Source organism: Orbicella franksi, chromosome 2 (assembly GCF_964199315.1).
Source record: "Orbicella franksi chromosome 2, jaOrbFran1.1, whole genome shotgun sequence".
Classification (NCBI taxonomy): domain Eukaryota; kingdom Metazoa; phylum Cnidaria; class Anthozoa; order Scleractinia; family Merulinidae; genus Orbicella; species Orbicella franksi.
Genome location: NC_138146.1, coordinates 23,747,624 through 23,768,671, shown reverse-complemented (window position 1 = coordinate 23,768,671; position 21,048 = coordinate 23,747,624). Strand labels below are relative to the sequence as shown.

At 40.0% G+C, this 21,048-nt stretch overlaps 2 protein-coding genes across 7 annotated transcripts in view; one reads left to right on the top strand and one right to left on the bottom strand.

Moving 5' to 3' along the window:
* LOC145478785 (zinc finger MIZ domain-containing protein 1-like) overlaps positions 1-11,607 on the bottom strand; it is a 42,448-nt gene extending 30,841 nt beyond the window's left edge. The window contains exon 1 of one of the 4 annotated variants that reach the window (XM_081456938.1): positions 6,615-11,607. The gene's annotated coding sequence lies outside the window, so the exon portion shown is untranslated. Of the gene's footprint in view, positions 1-39; positions 713-1,613; positions 1,856-6,614 lie in introns of those variants that run through there. The other 3 variants (XM_081456941.1, XM_081456940.1, XM_081456939.1) reach the window with 3 other exon arrangements.
* The window catches only part of LOC145478803 (uncharacterized), a 25,049-nt gene continuing 6,216 nt past the window's right edge, over positions 2,216-21,048 (top strand). The window contains exons 1-3 of one of the 3 annotated variants that reach the window (XM_081456976.1): positions 2,216-4,599; positions 18,823-18,887; positions 20,905-21,046. In XM_081456976.1, coding sequence (XP_081313102.1) covers positions 20,916-21,046 — 131 coding nt within the window. In that variant the 5' untranslated portion in view covers positions 2,216-4,599; positions 18,823-18,887; positions 20,905-20,915. Of the gene's footprint in view, positions 4,600-11,607; positions 18,888-20,904; positions 21,047-21,048 lie in introns of those variants that run through there. The other 2 variants (XM_081456974.1, XM_081456975.1) reach the window with 2 other exon arrangements.

The following is a 21,048-nucleotide window of genomic DNA, read 5'->3' as shown; positions in this document are numbered from 1 at the left end:
GCTTAACAATAACATACGATCAAAAAACCAAGGTATAACCTTCTAAGTCTTGTCCAGTTGACATTTGAGGCCGAGCGCCACAACATTCTATATTTTCGTGCGATAACTGTAAAAACACTGGCAGAATAAAGTTATTGTTCTTTTAGCAGTGGTTCTAAAAGCAAACAAAGAAGTCAGCTGTTCATAGCGGTAATTGAAAAACAACCCTGGAAGAATATGCAGTCTGATCTTCACTCTCATCCTGACTGAAATTATGGAGAATTTTCACCGCCAGCGTAAATTTGGACTTCGCATCAAGAAGCACAATCATACGCCATTTTCGGAGTACTTCCGTAGATATTTCGAGAAAGTGTATACACGTTATAAAAGCAAGCACACCTGAGAATAAAATAAGATGAAAAGAAAAATTCTTCCAGGACTTTGCTTCTGAAATTCTTTAGCTAATTGTTTAAGTAATACAAACAAAGTTTCACACCAAAAACATCTGCAGAATCTTGCAATATTCACTCACCGAGAATATCCTAACGTATCGAGACTTTCTTGCTTTCTGCCTAAAAAGCTGCTTAGCTAATTTCCAATTTACGCTAAATTTGTTTGTTCCAAACACATAAACAATACATTTTTTCCCGGGTAAACTAGAAGAAAAGAAAAAAATATTTATTAAGATAATGAATGGTACACTTATTTCAAGTCAAAAGAAATGAATTCATTTCACAAGCAGTTTCTTTCAATGTATGCGGATAATCCCTAATCATTCATCTTTGTGAAGAAGGCTGGCTTTATGCTGCCAACGACCAATAAGAAACGAGTTTTCAAGTAAACTCGTGCTTGATTGACATTGTAACCGTCAGTGTTTTGATTAATTCTAAAACTGAAATTGAGAATAATTCTTTTTTTTCTTTTGGCAAGTGTCCTTTATGTAGCTTTAGCTTCCTGTTGTATAGATACGGCAGTACTGTATTTTGATTTTAATGCCTTTAAAAAAATAAAATTTTCCGGCTACAAACAATAAAAAAATCTTTTCGACATCTGATAAAAACTTCGGGAGCGGCTGGAAATATTGCTATTACAAATAATATTCGTTGCCAAATTGTTGTTTCTATAAACGCAGTCATAGTTTGTACACAAGTCGCACTGCTGTTCTCTTTCGTATTAAACTACAGTTTACCTATGAATATTATTTTAAATGTGGTTCACAGTCAAAGGGAGCTGTTATCACAGTTAATACAACCAATTTACTTTTTTGTGAAATCTCGCTGCTATAACTCGCCAAGCGACTGTCAAGAGTCCATTTCGCTGCATGTAAACTTGGGCTGAAAACTGAATTCATGATCACATAGTTACAAGGTGGTTGTAAACGCCACGTACATATTATAATTTTTTTTTCAACAGCAAGTACACTATATGACAGCAGCAAAAGAATAAAAGCTATTCCTCTACCAAGACCGCGTATCTTGGCAACTGCACTATCATCATCAAGGCGAACATGAATTTCGAGTTTGCTGGCTTCATGTCGCTAGCCGTTTGATTTCGATTCAAAACTTTGTTGACATTACTCGGAAGACATAATTTCAAAATTAGCAAAACTATCATCACAAATAAAAATAACAAACTTGTTGTTTGGTGGACGTGATCACCGGCTTGGAAGTAGTGTGATTATCAGCTCTGGAAAAACCACCAAAACACTTCCTGAGTGCGAAAGAGCAATAATCCGCCGTATTTCACAGCTGTAAATGTCGACTAAGCGTGTTCTATGGATTCGCGTGGACGCTGTCAAACGGGTTAAGATTGTTCGTGTCGTAGTGACGAACTTCAGTATCATTTAAAAAGAAGGCGATTCTAACTTTGCATCGTTCAATTCAAGTTGAGCCACCCCCTTTATTTACATAAGAAGTGGACAGTCGCTGCAAGCAGCGAATGGTAGCTCGTCTTACACGCCTCATGATGTTTTATGCATTTGAAAAGAGGTCGTTTTCTCTTTTCAGAAAACAAAGTGGGCGGGTTTTATCGATTCTTGTTCGATGCAATTGACACGTAGATTTGTTCGTCCTCGGGTTATACAAAACGTGAATGCGAGACAATGAGGGACGTTTTTATTGTTTCTTTTAAGAAGATTTCATTGACATTAAATATACACATTAAATATACATGTATACATAAACAAATATCGCTTTCATAAAACGAAAGAGAAGTTATATTCCGTAATATAAATCGAAAAAAGAATTTATTCAGCCTTCGTGTTTTGATCCGAAGATGAACAATGCATGTTGCCATCTCCAATAATTGTCAGACCAAATGGACGCTTAGTCAATATAGTTGCTAATCAGAATAACTGAGATGGGACCACGTTATGATTTCTGAATTATAACATAAAAAAATATGTAACAAAGGCCCACTGAAGCACTACAACACCCTTTTTATATTGCGATATACTGTATAATGGGAACGTCTCTATAGTGGAGAGAACCTTAGATTAACTTTAATTTAACTAAAAGAGGCAGAGAACTAAAACGCATCCGTGAGAATGATTCCTACGAGAATGATTAACTGAAAAGATCTTGGTCTCTCGAGATTACCCGTTAACTCTGCTCAAACCTTCGGGCACAAGTTCTCTTCTTCAAGGTAAAATAATGAGTCTGCTTTCTACAGCACTCGTAAATTTGCTCATAGAAAAGACTGAATGCCAGTTTGGCCACCACTAGCGCGTGGGTAAATTTTCTATTTTCACATCTTAACTGCTGTATTATTCTTTTATCGTCTTGTGCAAAAAGCGAAACGATCGATGGCTTTTTACCTCGTTGGGTCGACGCTTCACATGTGTTTCGATAATTATTGCCGAGCTCTTCAACTGGTTTATAGAAATCATGCATCGTTGTTCAACCAATGGGAGCAAACTTGGTAGTTTTTCCACCAATCACGAGCCACTCTTGATTTTCTTTTCCGTCAGTATTTTCCCGCGCTTGCTTGATCGGTTCGTGTAACTGTTCACCAATCCTTTCTCGTCCTCGCCGGTAAGTGGGAGTGGAAATCACGACGGTCATAATCATGCTTTGAATTTGGGAAAAAGAGCGTGACTTGAGCAGTTTTATATTGCTTTGCTTTCGCACGTTCAAATGGAGTAAGAAGGCAATCAGAGAGAGCGGTGCATAGGCGCAAAGGTGGTCAATTCGAACTAAACATCAGCCAGCAATTTATCATTCAGGTTAACGAAATCGGTGAATTTTTCACTGCTTTGAAGAGACAGAGAAAACGACAAGTAAACAGCAATTCTATGATGAGCTCTTCAATCGATTTAAGGATGTGGACATTTCAATGTAATCTAAATGACGTGATGACATGAGAAAGAACCATTTGTGGCACGGTGTTTGTTGAGGCATGTACTAAACCCCGAAACAACGAAACGAAACCACCGAAACGAAACCACCGAAACGACCGAAACGAGCCAAACGAAACCACCGAAACGAAACCACCGAAACAAGCGAAACCACCGAAACGAGTAAAATAGTAAGTAAATAAATAAAAAAGTTTTAAAAAAGCCTTGATTTCTAGCATGTTACTATGGCAGCCGCATCTCGTACCCAGATCCTGCTCTTAAGCCACATGTGTGACATCGTGACATCACAAACCTGAAAGGTGGATGAGAGCAAGCGTGTCGAGCAGGAAGACATCGAGAAAAAGGTAGGTATTTTCACATTCTGAATGGTGTTCTAGCTAAAACAAGAAATCTAATTTCAAAGAAAGGTTTTCTGGTCGTATCGTGGATTCTTAGACGGTGGCGAATCGAATGGTCTTTTCGAGAATGACTTTGCAGCATTCTTCGTGCCAACCAGGACTTTCTTTAATATATATCTCTAAAGAAAAACGAGGGCGACTTGACAGGCTTTAATCATATTAACGTCAGGCCTTCGTGACTCCTGCAGTTCTCAAAGTAATTTCTTATTAGGCGCTTCAGCTCTTCACGGATACTCTTGAGATTGTGTTTCCGTACATCCTGGGCTCAGCGTTGTCGATTCGCCACTGCCTACGAATCCGCGATAAATTACATTTCTTGTTTCAGTTAGAATGCCATTCAAAATGTGAAAAATACTCACCTGTTTCTCGATGTCTTCGTGGTCGTCGTCGACACCCTTGTGCTCATCCATCTTTCAGGTTTGAGATGTAACGATGTCACACATGTGGATCTGGGTGCGAGATCAGGCTGCCATAGTAACGTGCCAGAGATCAAGGCTGTTTTTTTTTTTAACTTTTTTCATTTATTTACTTATTATTTTACTCGTTTCGGTCGTTTCGTTTCGGTGGTTTCGTTTCGTTGTTTCGGGTTTTAGTACATGCCGTTTGTTGAATGAAACGTGGAGAACTTAAAGCGAGCGAGGCAGAGGTTTTCGTCTGAAATATTCCTCGCTTGACTCGTCTATATTCTGGACAATTGCCACAAACGAGAAAAGTTAACCGGAAGAATCTGAAAATAATGGCATTGTTGAACGTACACGTCTTCTTCTAGTCAAATGAAGCAAGACTTATTCACGCCGGCCGCCGCTATCATCAAGACAGAATCGATCAAGTTCGCTGAAGTATAAAAAGAAAAGACCCAAATGCAAGGTAACAAACTTTACCGAAGTGCTAAGACTAATTTTAAGCCAAAAATCAGGTTTCACTCAGTTCCGTGAGAGAAATTGGGTCGATATTTGATCTTTATAATAATTTTGCTGCTTTTTTACTTCATCCAGTCGCTTCTGCTGCACATTTTATATACGTATTTTCTTTTAAACGTTTCAAGCTAAGCTCTATACTGTACGTAGTTGAGTTAATGACATTCTGTGCCGCCTTGTAGTTTCCCATTATTTCCTTGCACAATTTTGGGTTAGAAAACCCGGCAAGTCTGTTGGTTACAGCCATCTTTCCTGACGGAACTTTTGCAGATCGGCGGAAAAATGTTAAACTTAGCGAGCCTAGACGCACTCGTTTTCTGTCTATACGGTCAAAGTACAGGTATGATGGCTGATAACTGGGATTCAGTAAACCAATCAGAAAACTAGAAAGGTAGCGATTGCCAATATAATTTGCTCGTGGTATGTCGAGCATATTGTAGCCCCCCTTCCCCCCCCCCCCCCCAACTTGCCCCGTCACATTAGGTTATACAATCTCGGGGAAGGTTACTACATTACCCTGACACGTGTGTGTCAAAATCAAGTGGTCTAGGGTACATGTAGAAATATGTAACAGGGTGTAATTTGTTTGATAGTAAATTGATGCCGCGAACGAGGCCATCGTGAAGTATTAACATCAGAATATTGTCGTAAATATCTCTTCCAAACTGTACTTCAATTCTCATGATTGTAGCTGTAAAAGAGGGTGAAAAATGTGCCTAAGGGCCATGTTGAGACCAAACATAATTACACGGCCCTGCTATTGGGAAAAATGGAAAATTCTGTTCCTCAGTCAATTTTAGTGTCTTCATTTCAGTAAGCACTGTAAAGGAAGTATTCTTCGACTTGTTAGAAGGTCAAATATTAATAACATATGAACACAACCAATTTACCATTCACGGGCAGAAGCCAGACCTTAAGTGCTTACCGACTCGGAGGCAACATCAGAACAAACGTTTCTTTGATATAGATTTATTTTTCTTTAATGCGTAGTCTCTTATGGGAACTTGAAATAAACAAATAAATTCAAACTTGTTACCGAGGCAAGTTCCCTCGGTTCGCCTTTTGCTAGCTACGGGCCTGCCATCAAAGCACCATTTCAACTGTAGAACTCAATCTACCTTTTGAAGGAGTACAATAGATTCTAGTGGTGTTCTCACAGCGAGAAAAACGCTTCGAATTGCTTCGATTTTAATCTTACTGTCTTTAAAGGAATGACATAGATTTTCCTTACTATCCTGTATTTTTTAACGTCATTGACAAGGTGACCTTATGGTCAAGCCTTCTTTAAGTTGTTGAATACAGCATGGCTGCGAGACCAGTGAGAGAGGGACGAACTGGAAGGTCTTTCTCACCAAACTGATTCTTCGTACAGTTTAGTGATCCGAGCTTGTTAGCAATGTTGGCGACAAATTTCTCTTGAAATTTACGAAGTTTATTTGACATTGACTAAGAAACCAGAAAAGTCGCTTATAAATATGCGAAACAGGAAATAGTCCATTGTTCACATTGACTGATGCGTCAACCTGACTTTACCGTACAAATTCGCATTTAAATTAACGTGTTTCGTGAAAATGCGCTTGACCGAAGAAACGGATTTTGAATGAAAGATTGGCCATAAGATGGGGCGGTTTTTACACATTGGCGATAGCTCCAACACTGCCGTTAATCTGGCATTGATTTAGTGCGACGCTAGTCTTGAAGATTTGGTACAAGCTGAGTTAAATGTACGAAGACGGTCAATACGCACTTGATTCTCTACTCAGGCCTTTAAGGCAAAACATGGCAACATGGATTCGACCGGAGAGTCAAAACACACAATCTCTTAAAGATCTAACTGACTATGTTAGTTAACCACAACAATATTAGGAGAACGTAAACAATTTTTCCAGCGTGGAGGACTTCACAATGAACGTCAACTCGATTCACTTCATTGACTAAGTTACGTATTTATAAGGTCTACATTACCTGCCGTGCGCTTAGCAAGCATTTGAAAGGCATCAGCGGCGACTATGATCGTATTAATCTTGTAATAACCACATAAAATCAAAGTTCTCCTCCCCTTAGGTGGATACCAAACATTTGATTTCTGTGCTAATACACAAGGCATACCTTTTGTTTAGAGGCCACCATTCACAAATGTCGCCGCTGGAGCCAATGAACAAAGGCCCTAATCAAATAGCCTTTCAAGGTTTTTCAAAAGCCTAAAGAATCAACGCTTGGCCGATATTGTAATAGTGGTTGTAATAGTGCAATCTTCGTCCTAATGCAAATGAATTGAAATTTGGCTCGAACAGAGTGCTAAAACGGCTTTTCTTGTTGCTAACACGGTGGCGTACAGACAACTTTCCTATCGTATTGTGTTCGAATGCTTTTAGCCCCAAGTTGCGAGAACATGTACAATAAGACTTCTACGACATAACTGAAATGAACTCTTGTGAATTTCAATTTTCATGTGCACAAAGAGGTTAATTACAAAGCACTTATGCAATTACTTGAATTCTTTCCACCTTGTTAAGTTTTTTGACTTGGCAGTATTGTGCCCCTTTAGACCTCACATATACCTTTAGCTCGCTTTAAACTTGTTAGCTAAAAAAAAAAACGTTCTAGGACTCAAAGGAACACTAGCTGTCTGAGGCTGGATCTTTCAAAAAACAAGCCTGGTCAAAAACAGCGTGATTTCCAATATCGATGTTGTGGGCAATGTTGCGATGTTCTTTTTTGTTTTCAAGCAGACCGTGTAGGTGACAACTTTTCAAATACTATACTGGCAGATTTGACAGGAAACGCATAAGATGCAGGGTTTTTTTTTTTAGAGAAATTTTGAGTACAAGCCGGCATTAGTTCTCACCACTATATCGATACAATATCATGCCTTTGGCTAGCTGCAGTCTAACTCCCACACCCGACAACATCAGCAATAAAACACAATAACAAACAAGGTGAATTAAAATTAGTTCGTCAGAAACCTCTAATACTGATCAGGTACCGTGCTGCTAATCGATTTATCATGTTTGTAAATTAAATCATAATATTTACAGAGAAAGCCACATCAGCTATAGCTGGTCCCGTCTATCCTGATCGAATTGGAATTTGGAAATGTTGGTTTTTCCAGTACTCGGAGAAAACCCTCGGAGCAGGGCGAGAACCAACAACAAACTCAACCCACGTATGAGTTGTTACGGTTTCAAAAAATTGCTTTCCGCTCTCTGCAATGTCAACAGTTTAAAAGTCGGGGAAAAGTGCAATCCCATACACGCCGCTATTAACAGCAAACGTCATTTTGATTTGCCTAATACTTTCTTGAACAAATACCCGGAAAGAGACTGAACCAAGTCACACCGCCCCTTTATGCGCTGTTCGCGTCATCAACTTGTGATTGGCAGTTTTAACTAAATCAGAACCCACCCTCTTGCCTATATTTAGAAATTAAGGTATGCAGCCAGTCGCCAAAGCATAACCAGCTGGATCAGTATATATCTCTTACGTCTTTTGTATTATGGAGGGAAAGATAATACCTGGAATTAATCAATCGACTATCAGCACGCAAATGCGTTTTTTAAGGTTTAATAAGCTACTCGATTGCAACCGTCTCTTTCAAGTTTACTGTGTTTTTTACCTCCCACGAATAATATTAGTTACCTTGTAACCACAAAATCCGGCTGTTTGTTATTGACGGTAAAAACACACTTTGGGCTGGGCCACGCACGTTAAAAGCAGCGGGTTGTGTTGGTAATGATCAGTGGCAAGCAGCCTAGGTTCTCGTAAGGTATGCATGCAGATCGCCAGGCCCAGGGTAAACGTCTAGTAGACTTCTAGAGATTATGGGAAATTGCTTTAGTAATTTAACCGAACCACTTAGAGACAGACAACATGTTAGGACAGACAAGAAGAGAACCATTGTTTTGTTTGAAGTCAATATAAAATCCCATTCTTTTTACGTTGTACTCAGTTCCCTGTAAGGCAAATATGCTTGAGACTAGCGCCATGTGTCGCATTTTTTCGTTTTATCTCAGTTCACCTGCCCTGAGTTTCTAGTTTAGCTCTCAGAGACAGTCTTCATAAAAAATTACATAGACACATTCTAGCAGAGAGGAATTTAAAAGCAGAGGCCAGAAGTGTTTATTTCGGCTTGTGCGACTGGTAAATATAGAGTTCACTTAATTAACACTTTCCCGTACATTAACCTGCCTTGACCGTTAGAATCCTGTTAGTTCTCTTAACAAACGTTAAGAACAGCCAGAAATGGTCAGAAATCATAAACAAAAAAAAGTAAAGAAATAAAATAAATGCTCTGAGCCTTCCTTAATGTCCTTAAACAAAGATGAGTTAAATCTAGGATGCAATATTCGATAGTGTGTTTTGCTTCCGAAAAGTTCTATTCCTAGTCTCCCGGTGGTCTCAAGTTTCAATCAGGACTATTGGTGAAGAGTTAATAGTATAGTGTATGCTGATTAATTAACAAAAGCATGACTAACTCGGCTTCGCATGCTTCAACGTATAAGCCCCCTAATTCCAAGGGTGAATGTTGAAGGTTGCAATGTTAAAAATAATGTTAGCACAACAGAAATTTTCTTTACGGGGAGACACAAAGTGCAATAGGGTCAAGGCGAACTTCCGTTTTAGGCCGAGATATTGCCAGTTGCCATGGAGATCTGGCGATATGACGTCAAAGATCACGTGTAAAACAGGTTATTTGTATTGTTAGAAAGCTTTCTCGGCATTTCCTTTCAGGAAGTTCTCAGGAAGCAGACGAAATTTGTAATAAACCAGAGATGTCTGGTTAAATTGAAACATGCAATAGACAAAACTGAATGTTATAGCCTGCTAATTGTTTGCGACTGAAAATTAATTATGTCATCAGCTCTACTTTTGTTCGCAAGTTTGCGTTGTGTAAGATGGTGAAGGAAAAGTGCAAAACGAATGGTTAGGAGATTTGGCAAATTAAAACCTTAATGCCCGTTGTGATGGACAAAATGAAAGCTCGTTTCCGGTGGAATTCGACAAAGCAAGATGTGTACAGATTGAGACTGCTAACAACGAAGGATTCATTCGTTTGCGAAGGATATAAAACCGTCAGTTTTCTAACCTTAAGGCAACGTTTTAGGTGCAAAAAATGTTAGGAGAAGATTTTTTCTATTTTGAAAGAGAGTCCTTCTGATCTTTACTTTATCTACATAAAAACCTGTCATTCATCCTCTTGGATAATAATTTACTCCTTCTTACGTTTCCAATTTACCGATAAACCAATTTTTCACCGGCGCTCGCAACCATGCGCTCTCCATGTCAAAGATGGCTAATTCTGCTTGTAATGTGCAAATAAAACACGGCTTAAGTCCGTGTAGATGACTTTTTAGAGCGTCGTTACTCGCCCCAATTAATTGATAGCTTACTTCATTAATCTTAAATGCAAACATGACCATTAGTGCCATTTATAAAGATCTCAACAATGAAAAATTGCAACTGGTTATTCAAGCTTCAGATCATGCTGAATAGTTTGAGATCGTAGTATCAAATCCTACTGCTGTGTTGAAAAACGTGAGCCGAGTGAAGGGTTATTTTTACATTGCCAAGGGTGCTGCGAGATGTATTTTGACGCAAAACGAAGCCACTTGTGGGCAAATAGCTCGGTGACCCATTAAGGCGGGAATATTTTACTAAGGGCCGCCTGCTCACTGGCGTGAAATAAACACGATATACCACATGGTCAAAACATTCCACGACTGGCGTGTTTCTACACGAACTCAAACTGATATCGAGGGATGCGGCAACATTTGTAGGTTTGGCAAGTTCATTTATACCCTTATTAGGCAAGCGTTTGTTTGCCGGACTAGGGGTGTCACCGTGAATGTTACAGAATAGCGAATAAATTTCTTACCTATCGTCACTGGATTTTCCCTGACGCAAGGCTAAGGCCTTTCGATAATTGAAGACCACGTGGCGTGTTTGAAACTTCGGATTGAGGTGAATCACACACGCATGGAAGGAGATATACACAGAACTCAAGGCCTTCAGCGATGAGTGCTCGCCATGGCTCAGCGGCGATGTTTTGACCAACATCAAATGAATATCGACATCATTTCCTGTTGTGTTGTTCGCGTGACTCCCGGGGGACATGTGAGTCTCAAAACACCACCAAAAGCCAATGAAATGCGCTAGAACCAAACTTAGGCCGTTCTTGATGTGATTTTGCATTGAACTCGAGAGGGTTTTTATTGTTGTGTGTTGTAATGCGCTATAGGGTTACCGGAATCGACAAGTCGAAAGTACACGAAACAACGCTCTTTACAATTTAATATTAGTAAGTTCATTAGGAGCCGGCCAGAAGTGTTTAATGGAAGTCTAGGCGGTGTTCAAATCTAAACTGGTCTGGCCGGGTGTTTAACCAGTACATGTCCACAACGAACAGCTAAAATGAGCTAATTGAAACTCCACCAAAGTCTGCTGCTTTGGGAAAGCACTTTATTTTTTTTGCCTTTAACAACAACAGCGGCATAAACAGGTGGCACAACCAGCTGGACTCGACGGTTATCGATGATTCAGCACATTTAATTCGGTCTCTTTTGGCAAAAACAAGGTTATTTCAATTTATCATACTTAACAGAGGGGAGAGGTTATGAAACCCGACAAAGTTCTTTGTTGTATTATTTTGTTCACTTTTTTTGGCCTTGACCGTACACAAACTGACACAATAGTTGTTTACTCCGTACTGAGGAACTAACCAATAGAAACATGTTGGTTCCGTAATTCATGCGTAGTGTATGAGCGCAAAACAAAAGATTGTGCAGGGTCGTGGACCTTCAAACATAAATCTTGGCATCTTTGTTTGCTCCTCTGATGTTTGCCGGGCTTCATAACCAGTCCCCTCTATTAACCATGAATTTATGGATACCATTTTGTGCTTCTTATTAAGCCATGCATCGATCCAACACTTTTCCAGACTCAGCCCTATTTCCCCCCCCCCCCCTCCCCTTAACTTTCCCCGGATCGTCTTTAATAGCTAGCTCCCTTTTGCCCACAAAAAATGTAAAAGAAAATCGAAAGAGAAAGGGAGAGCCAGTGGTAAACTGGATGAGGAAAGGGGTAGCTGAAAGGTACCTACCGGGTTAAAGTAGTTGAATGACACGGAAAAGTCTGTAGGGGGAGGCAGACGGTGCCCACCCTGAAGGATAACGCTCGTCGTGTCAAGGGACAGCTGCATGTCCCGAAAATTTGTTTATAGATGCTCCGAAGGTGAAGATCGCAACGATCTGTGACGAATACAACAAACATGGACCATGCCGACAGACAGAGGGTTTTCATCACGCTTTCCGACAGGAGAAGTCTTGATATTTAGTCTGAAAATGTCTCGGCTCAGGCGATAGATCGCTTAGTTTGATCTTTGTGTTAATATACACTGCTTTGTCACTGTTTCTGTTTAAAAGATATATATGAAATCATATTATAAAAGACAGAAGCCAATACATGTAGTTCCAATATAATAGCGGTCAACAGTCAACAGAGAAGGCGCGAATAGCGATATTTTAAGGTTTTGTACTATTTATCATCATCATCATCATCATCATCATCATCGTCGTCGTCGTCATCATCGTCATCGTCATCGTCGTCGTCGTCATCGTCATCGTCATCGTCATTGTCGTCGTCGTCGTCGTCATCGTCATCGTCATCGTCATCGTCGTCGTCGTCGTCGTCATCGTCGTCGTCGTCGTCATCGTCATCGTCATCGTCATCGTCGTCGTCGTCGTCGTCGTTGTCATCGGCATCGTCATCGTCGTCGTCGTCGTCGTCGTCGTCATCGTCATCGTCATCTACGGTTTCTGGATGTCATATTGAATGTGACCGATAACGAGACTGCACATTTCACAAAACATACTTCAACTCAAGGTGCAGATTGGTCATTGTATGGTGGAATTGGTCTGCCATTTCCTCACCAGATGTCTGCTAGAGATAAGTGTCGTCAACATATCTTTAGTAGGGGCTGATAGATAGGTGTGAGGAGAGGGCGATGGTTTCCAGTCCGTCTATGAACAGGATGGCCAGAGTGCCTGAGATGTTAGAGCCCATAGGTAGGCCTTCTATCACGTGACACGAGATAATTTATCTCCTGAGTACGTTTGGTGCAAAATATATGCCAAATAAAGCCTGTAGAAAGCACTGAAAACACAAGATTTAGGCCCGGTTCATACGTCGCATTTCTGCCGTGTCGAACTCAATGAAGGGACGCACCATTAGCAAAGTGATGGGGGGCTGGGGTAAAACAAAAAAATTAATGCAAGGGGGCGGGGGTGACTGAAAAGATAAATTGTGCGAAGAAGAAGTGAAGAAAAAAATTTCTGCAGAATGAATTGCCCTGTCGGGCTTACAAACTGTAAGTCCAAGTTGTAAAACTCTGAAGGGAACCCTGGCAGCCACTTAATATGCAGTTTTAATTTCTTGGTCCTGGTGGAATCCCCATTCACCTGGTCTTCTGTACAATTAGAAAAACGGACGCAAGGGAGTTTTATTGGTCGATTTTGTCACATATTTCAGGGTGATTTCAACTAAAAAAACTTACTTTTTCGACTTATCGACATTGCCCAAATCCATTTGCAATAGAACAACGGCGAAAAAGCCTTGATCTCTTCCCGAAATGTTTTTTTTTTTGGACGTCGAAACAGCCTTTCGCTGTACATTTCCTTCTAGCAACTTGCAATGTTTGCCCCCTGACGATCCCAGAGTTCTTTGCGCAAACATGCTGACAACACATGATCTTTATCCACCATTTTCAAAGGGTCACTCTCAATTTCACGCTTCAGATGGTAACCGCGTGGCAAACACAAGACATATAGTCCAGGGGTGCAGTTTGGAAGATTTCGTCGAAACAGGGTAGGATCACATTGTTTATCGCACTTACTATCTCATCTAGACTTTCTAAAAGTTCTTTCCAATATTAACATTTTCTCAAAGATCTCCCTCTCGCTTCGCTCGAGGGCGATGATTAACCGAAGGTTCGCTCGGGGGCGAAGGTCGACTTGTGGGGGGACTTGAAGCAAGTCTATATCTCATTGAGATTTGCATGATATTTCGCAGAAATTTTGCAGAAATTTTGCAGTGGTTTTCTGTTGAACATTAACGGTGGAAATCCCGTGAAAGGTGTAATGAAGCACTAAGAAATTACCATATTTTTTTTTCCTCCTGAAAGCTGAGCTTGGGTTGCAATTGTTTCGCTGCAACTTGATATTAAGGAACAGCTTTAATTTGTGTATTCATAAGCTTCGTACAGAAATCTTAAGGAGTCTAAAGCAGTTTGGTGTAATTCGGTCAGTGCAAAGTGTTTTCTGCGGTCATCTTCCAGATTGGGAATTATTCTTGACCATATTCATCTTCTTTCTTTCATTAGCCTGCAAGCAGGCTCTCAGGCGTTGTGGCAGGAGCAAAGCCGACAAGCAAAATCGTGACAGATGCGTCAGCGAGCGAAGCAGGCCGGTGAGGGGCTCGCTTCGTTCGCCGACTCTCACTTCGTTCGGCGACGGCTTTGCTCGTGCCACCAACGAAGAGACCCTTCTCGCAGGCTATTAAAGCCTTAAGAGTCTTCACACTTGTTTAATATTTTAAAATAACAACACAGGTGTACCTATGATGATAATATTATCTAAGTAAAGAACAAGTGAATAAGAATCTTGTTGCAAATTAAAATATTAAAGAATGTCAAAGATTCCTACACGTGAAATGTCTCTTAAATACAAATGAAGAACAATCGACGAATTCTTACGGGAAAAGGTGAAGCTTCATTTTCGTGATCATTCGTTTACTTTTCTTGTCGCTTTTTGGTAACTGGTTAACCACACAGTAATAAATAATATGTAACAATCAGTCTTTGTTCACCCTTGAACATCGAAAATATATTAAGTCGAAGGAACAGTTTGACTTAGCGTCTTTTTCCCTTTTTCCTTTCCTTATATCTTGATTCCGTGAAGAGCCTGCTAATAGGCTATAAGTCTACATTTGGCTAAAATGAACACTGATTGATCATTGTTTACTGATTACAATTGTATTTTGGTGTTACTGCTACGACAGCTTCAAATTCTATTTAAGAACCAACATGACCTTGATGCTTTGTTAGAAACAAATTACATGAATAATCAGGCCTAGGGTAATCTCCAGCAATACAAATTTTCGTTGACTGATGACCGCGGAAAAGCGTACGCGTGACACTTGAAATGTTAACACGTATTCCAAGCGTATTTGAGGAAAACCAGTCTATAATTCTCGGTCTACGTTTTGTACCTAGTCTGCAGTTTGTACTCGGTCTGCAGTCTGCATTTTGTACTGACCGGTTTGCTATTTGTTTCCTCTTGCCATTTGACTCTCAGTATTTATTTTCCTGAACTCAAGGCAACTGACATGAACTGAATCGAACGGCGGTTACAACGTAACTGAATAATCTCTTCAAAGCTTAGAACACTCGCAGCTAAACTTATTCCTGGCGCTCCACACGAGGAATGCGCTGTACAAGCTCACGTTGATAGTTAGCCTGTGTACATCCACCCTCTCAAAAAAAAAAAAAGAAGAATCGTTGAGAGTGATGTTTGTATACATAACGGAGTCGCTAGTCGTGTTCTGCAATTATGAACAGGCTCCGGCTAAAAAGGGCCTAAAAGGAACTGGCATCGCTTCGCACTATCTCTTCGCCACATCCTCGACTAAAGAGCCTGTTAGGATCTGTTAGCCTGCGAGCACGCTCACCTTTGGGTCACGCGCGCAAGCGGCGAAGCAAAGCGATCCGGCGGAAAGGAGTCTGGTGAAGAGGCGCCACTTTCTCGTCTCGCGGCTTCGCCGTGTGCACTAGTGCTCCAATGTGGGGCCGTCGATAAAACCAGGAACATGTAACATTCCGGAACATTCCGGAACATTCCGGAACATCCCGGAACATCCCGGAACATCCCGGAACATTCCGGAACATCGCATAATTATAATAATATGGGAAAAATATGTAAAATTAAATTTTCAAAACTAAAATAAACAAAACTAAACTGGTATCAGCTCCAAAATGAAAAGATATTACTGGGATAGGGGAGTCGGTAGGGGAGGGGTAGGAAGCGTTGGGTTTTCTTTCAACTGACTTCAATGAGTGCAGGCTCCTCTTCTTTCCCGCCAATTGCTTCACGTCGCTTTACAGCACTCTGTTTTTCAACACAAACATGGACGATTCGGACGATGAATGCCAGGTAATTCATTGCGTCTTCTTTTTTGATCCCTGTTTTCTTCAACACCTGGGGTGTTCGTCTAAGCATCATACAGTTGCTTGTTAAGTCAGTAGCCATAGTTTTGTCACTGTTCGGTCTTCATGTTGCTTTTTATCATCCCTAGTTTTCGAGCCGCTCCGCTAGGAACGTCTGACACTATGACCCACCAAGCCTTTCCGGAAGCCCGAGTAACAAGCAAGTTATTATTACCTAGTAGCAATCAAAGATTAGGGTAGCGCGTTCACTCGCACGCACGTACTTCGCATGTCTAGTCTACTCTGGTGGCGATGAATAGATTATAGCCTACGGTAAAAGTAAGTATTGACTTGTACTGGACAAAACATTTTCCAGTTTCAGATCGCCAACACTTGTAACAAATATTTCTTGAGACAATAAAGTTTTGACCAGCGACCGTGCAAGACAGCGCGCGCGTCGCCAAATGTTTTTAAATTTTGTGTTTGTATTTGTTTACACTGTGATCAGAGCTCGAGCAGTCCGAACTAGTTTAGACAAGAAACTCAATGCCGAAGAGTTTCTATTTCTATCTAATTGAGAAACTATTTCTTCACGAGTAATCATGTATACGCATATCTTTGTATTGACGTAATGAATTGAATAAAGAAATCACACTCGTGTACCCATATTTTTAGGTCTGATTAAGGAGTTCGAACGCCACCACCTTGGTTTTCTGTGAAGAACGAAATCTGGGAATAAGGGACAGTCACATGATTAAACTGACGGCGAACGTTTGGAAGGAATGGATTACTCTTCTTAGTTGCTAGCCTTCACTAATTGCAGTCACTTTCATTTTTCTTTCTTTTTTCTGTTTTTTTGTTTTGTTTTGTTATGTTTTTGTTTTTATTTTCCGAGCTGATACCAGTTTATTTTTGTTTGATTTAATTTTTAAAAAAATTAATTTTGCATATTTTTCGCATAATTATTATAATTATTCGATGTTCCGGGATGTTCCGGAATGTTCCATGTTCCTGGTTTTATCGACGACCCCAATGTGAGCCTGGTCGCAGGCTGAGAGCTCGTTCACAGGCTATGCAACTATTTTGCATAGATTAAATGTCCCTACGGTTCGGGACATTTGCGCATTTGCCGCTCGGGGGCGCGGGCCTCTCATGTGAAAAGTCTGAAAAGGTCGAGGATGCTCGTTGTTCCTCTTAGGTGTACAAATCAAGGATTCTTGTCTCACTTAGGGTGTTCATGACGAAACGCCACTATTTTCAGCTGTCAAGTATCTTTTTGGGTAACTGTTTTGCGTGTTGTATATCTTATGCCATTGTTTGGCTTTGTTCAGCAAGACCATGGTTTTGATCCTCCATGCGGGTCTCATCAGTTGCCGGTATTTGATTTCAATCAGGAGATTGCATAGCAATCTATAGGGTTTTAGTTGTGGTGCAGATTATGCAAATGATATGCTAATGATGTCCTTTCATCATCTGTAAACTTTTTGGAATAATTCTGCTGATCAGTAGATAAAGCTCTTGAAATCACTGTATTAGTCAATATTGCAGGCACGTGTATCGTTTTGCATTTCTAGGCCAAAGTCTATGTGCTTGCATTTGTTGCACTAAAAATGGAAACTTGTTTTGTTTGCTTTCTGGATATGGTGAAATAACGCCGGCTGATTTGGGTAATGGGACGGTTCAAGTGCCCTGAAATAGACTGAATATGGTTAATTGGAGGCTGGTTAACTTTGGCCACAGGTTGTGTCTGAAAGCCATGTATATAAGTTTGTCTGAATTTGATGTGCGTGCGTGAATTTGCTGCTCAAGTGGTGCTTTGGATAAAGCTTTTTCCACTCCTTGAGATCAGCTTCTAAAAATGTCGTGGCCTGTTGAGCAGATTTTCAGATATTTTGACCGCGCTCCCCCGAACACTGATAATTACACGAGCACAACCATTCCGATTTAAGCGTGCGTGTTGTTTTCCTTTGCTTTTCCAGTCAGGGATCGGTCCTTTTGTCAGTACTGTTAATGAATTTTGTTCAAGTTGCTTAAGCTCCAATTTAATGTTCAGGCTATATTTTTTTGGATAAAGCCAATTGAAAGGCTGGCCGGACGGCTGAAAAGGGTAAATTTAATGCCCAATATATTGGTTAGAGAGGACAAACCTTCTTTAGGGGCTACACTGAAGCTAAGTAGATATGGAGAAAACGGTTACAAAATGTTAATGATACTGAAGGAAATATGTGACATGATTGGTTGACAAAAATAGAGAAAAATGAAACGTGTACTAAAGCTGATACATTAAAAAAAAATAGATTAACTTTTGAGAGGAACGAGTTCTGTGTTGTCCATAGAATGGGCAGGAAGGGTAAAGTGATCTGAAAAGGCGGTGGGTTGACCAATGTGTCGTTGTGTGATGGCTTTTTCGATTGCTCGTCTGTATTCACCAAATCTGTCGCTGAGATTTTTCTTACTGAACTTAAAGCAACTGACATGAACTGAATCGAACTGCGGTTAACAACTGAATAATGCATATTCAAACCCACGCAGCTTAATCATTCGTGGCGGTTTTGACAAAAAAAATAAAAATAAAATAAATATACCTAAAATGCTTTGTGCAAGCCCAGGCTAATATTATACAAATTATGCCGGAATGGCACGTATTCTGGTGTTACAATAGTTTAGCCGCAATTTATTCTTCGACAATTGAATATATAATTAGCTGTGCCGTGTTTTCAGTGTTTTACACGATAAGCAGTTCTTGTCCAGCGTACAGTCGATCCCAATCAAAATACAAGCGGAACGCTACATGTGCGATCACGTGACCTCAAAATTGTGGCCATCCGCACTATCTTCTGAGAAACGTCTCTAAACGTCGACAGAATCTTCCGAAACTCAGCTGCGAAACAGATCTCGTATATCCGTACCCAAGTGGATTGTTCATTCGCGTCAAGGATCGTAATTAACTGAGTCTGAATTTACTTTTCGTTTTAGGCTTGAGAGAGGTTCTCAACGGCAGTTAAAATTATATTTCATAGAAGGGATCGCATCAAGACAAGGTAAGTCAAACGTATCACTTCATTTCACGGTCGAACAAATTCATTTCGCCAGTAATTAGAATACATTTCCAAAACAAAACTAACAGCTTTTTATCGACTACACCGCGCGCCGAAAAGAAAAATTGCTATGCAGTCATGTTTGCCTGCATGTAATCTGTAGAAATTGTAAACTTGGAAAATTTTTAAATTGGGCGCAATGGGGTGCGAGGGAATGAATAAGAATTCAGTATCTGAATTTACATACAGAAGGAAAAAACATCCTTTATTATCACGGCTCAAGCAAGGGTCTGTAAAGCGGAGCTGTGGTGCTGAAAATAAGTTGAAGTGTTCTGATGTTATGTAGTTTAGAAAGTTAGACGGCAGGTGTTTGGGCACAGAAAATGACGCATGATAAAAAATTCATGGGTGCGCGTGATAGCTTCCTGAATTTCAGTGCGGGTCTATCTCATGGTCATAACTTGTTACACGGTCATTGTGCTCTATTAGAAGAGTTGTGATCCTCTTCAAACAAGTTTAGTAATAAACTGCCAAATAATTTCGTTCATCTAAGAAGTGCCAAAACTGTGGAAGATTTGTTGTTGTTTTTATTATTTAGCATCTCATCAAAGCGTTTAATTATAATTGGTTTACCTTTATTGTTGTTATCCCTATTGTTGTTATGCACAATTGAACATTTGTATGAAATTTGCGTAATATGAAGAGTATCATTATTATTAGGTACAACTTGTTGAAGCAACCTTTGGGGAAATTAGCAGACCACTCTAACACTCTCTTGTTTGGTTACTTCACTTTTAATTTCCAATGATCTCTCTAGTGCAGTTGTCACAACGTTTTTCTACTTCTGCTTTTGACTGATTACAACAACTATCACAACAACTAGGAGTTCACTCGTCACGTTCCCTTTAAAGGGACAAACACTTGATCCATCAAACCACTGTCAAACTTTCAATTAGGCTAACGTAATGTCATGCGCAGTTCGCATAAGGATCTATTGCGACTGCGCACAAAGCTACTTAGCATATTTTCCTTCGAGGTTATCGAGATTGACTGAAACATTTTCTACCTTGATTTTAACCGATTATTCCTAAGTGGTTGACCAAAATAAAGTAACGTGAGTAATATAAAAGTTACAATCTTGGTTTTTATTGATTAAAATTCTAGGATAACACTGTGTTTACAAGTAAAGGTTGTTGTCACAAGTGTCTTGCGACATAAGTGTTACTAACAAAACAATTGCACAATCTCAAGTTCGTGGGTTGGCCTTTGTCAAATTCTGAAGCCGTCTAGTCCATATCATTATCGTGCTCTCAAGTTTAAACATATTCAAAGAGACATCATAGTGCTATTTGCGGTAATGACACATTCTTTCCACTTTTGTGGGAAGTGTGAACGAGGTATGAATTTTAATTAAACGATCGTAGTTCGATGTCCTAAAAGGACTACTAAACGAACAAAATTTGGCTGAAAATTAGAGAACAAAATCCAGATGAGTTATGGAATCCCGAATGACTGTTTCCAGGAAGAGCGCTTCCAAAAACTAGACATCAATTTATTTCATTATCTCGATTGACGCCAAAAAGAAACTAACCATAGCAATGGTAGACACAAACACATAGTATAAGGGGAAAACATAATTTGATCAGTAATGAAATAAAAAAAATCAAGTAACCTTTTTTTTAATACCAGAAATATCCACGCTTATATTATCGTGCACCAAAAAACAAGTGCCCTTAATAATTTAATAACAAATAAGTAACATTATAGAATACATTCTGGCTTGCATTTTTATTCTTCAACAAACGGCGCAACATACACCAGGGAATGAGAACTCTGAAAAGAGCTGTTTTGAGAGGAAAGCACATCTTTGCTTCCAAAAAATCGGACAATAAGAATCTGGAGTACATATTAGTACCCTGCAAAAAGTATCGGAAGATGTCGCACGTCCCTCCACCTCAGCACACTTTCCAATGGTTAGCTGTGGAAACCAAACTCGTGTCTTTTTTATTTCGTTATTTAGTAACGTGAATCATGTCCCCGAAGAAGTTACATCTTAGCATCGATCTGGTCGAAGCTGCCCTTGAACACCGTCAGTTCTTACAGCTCGTTGACGCCTATCCAAGCCTGTATGCTGGACCACACGTTCAGAACGCAGTCAGGAGGT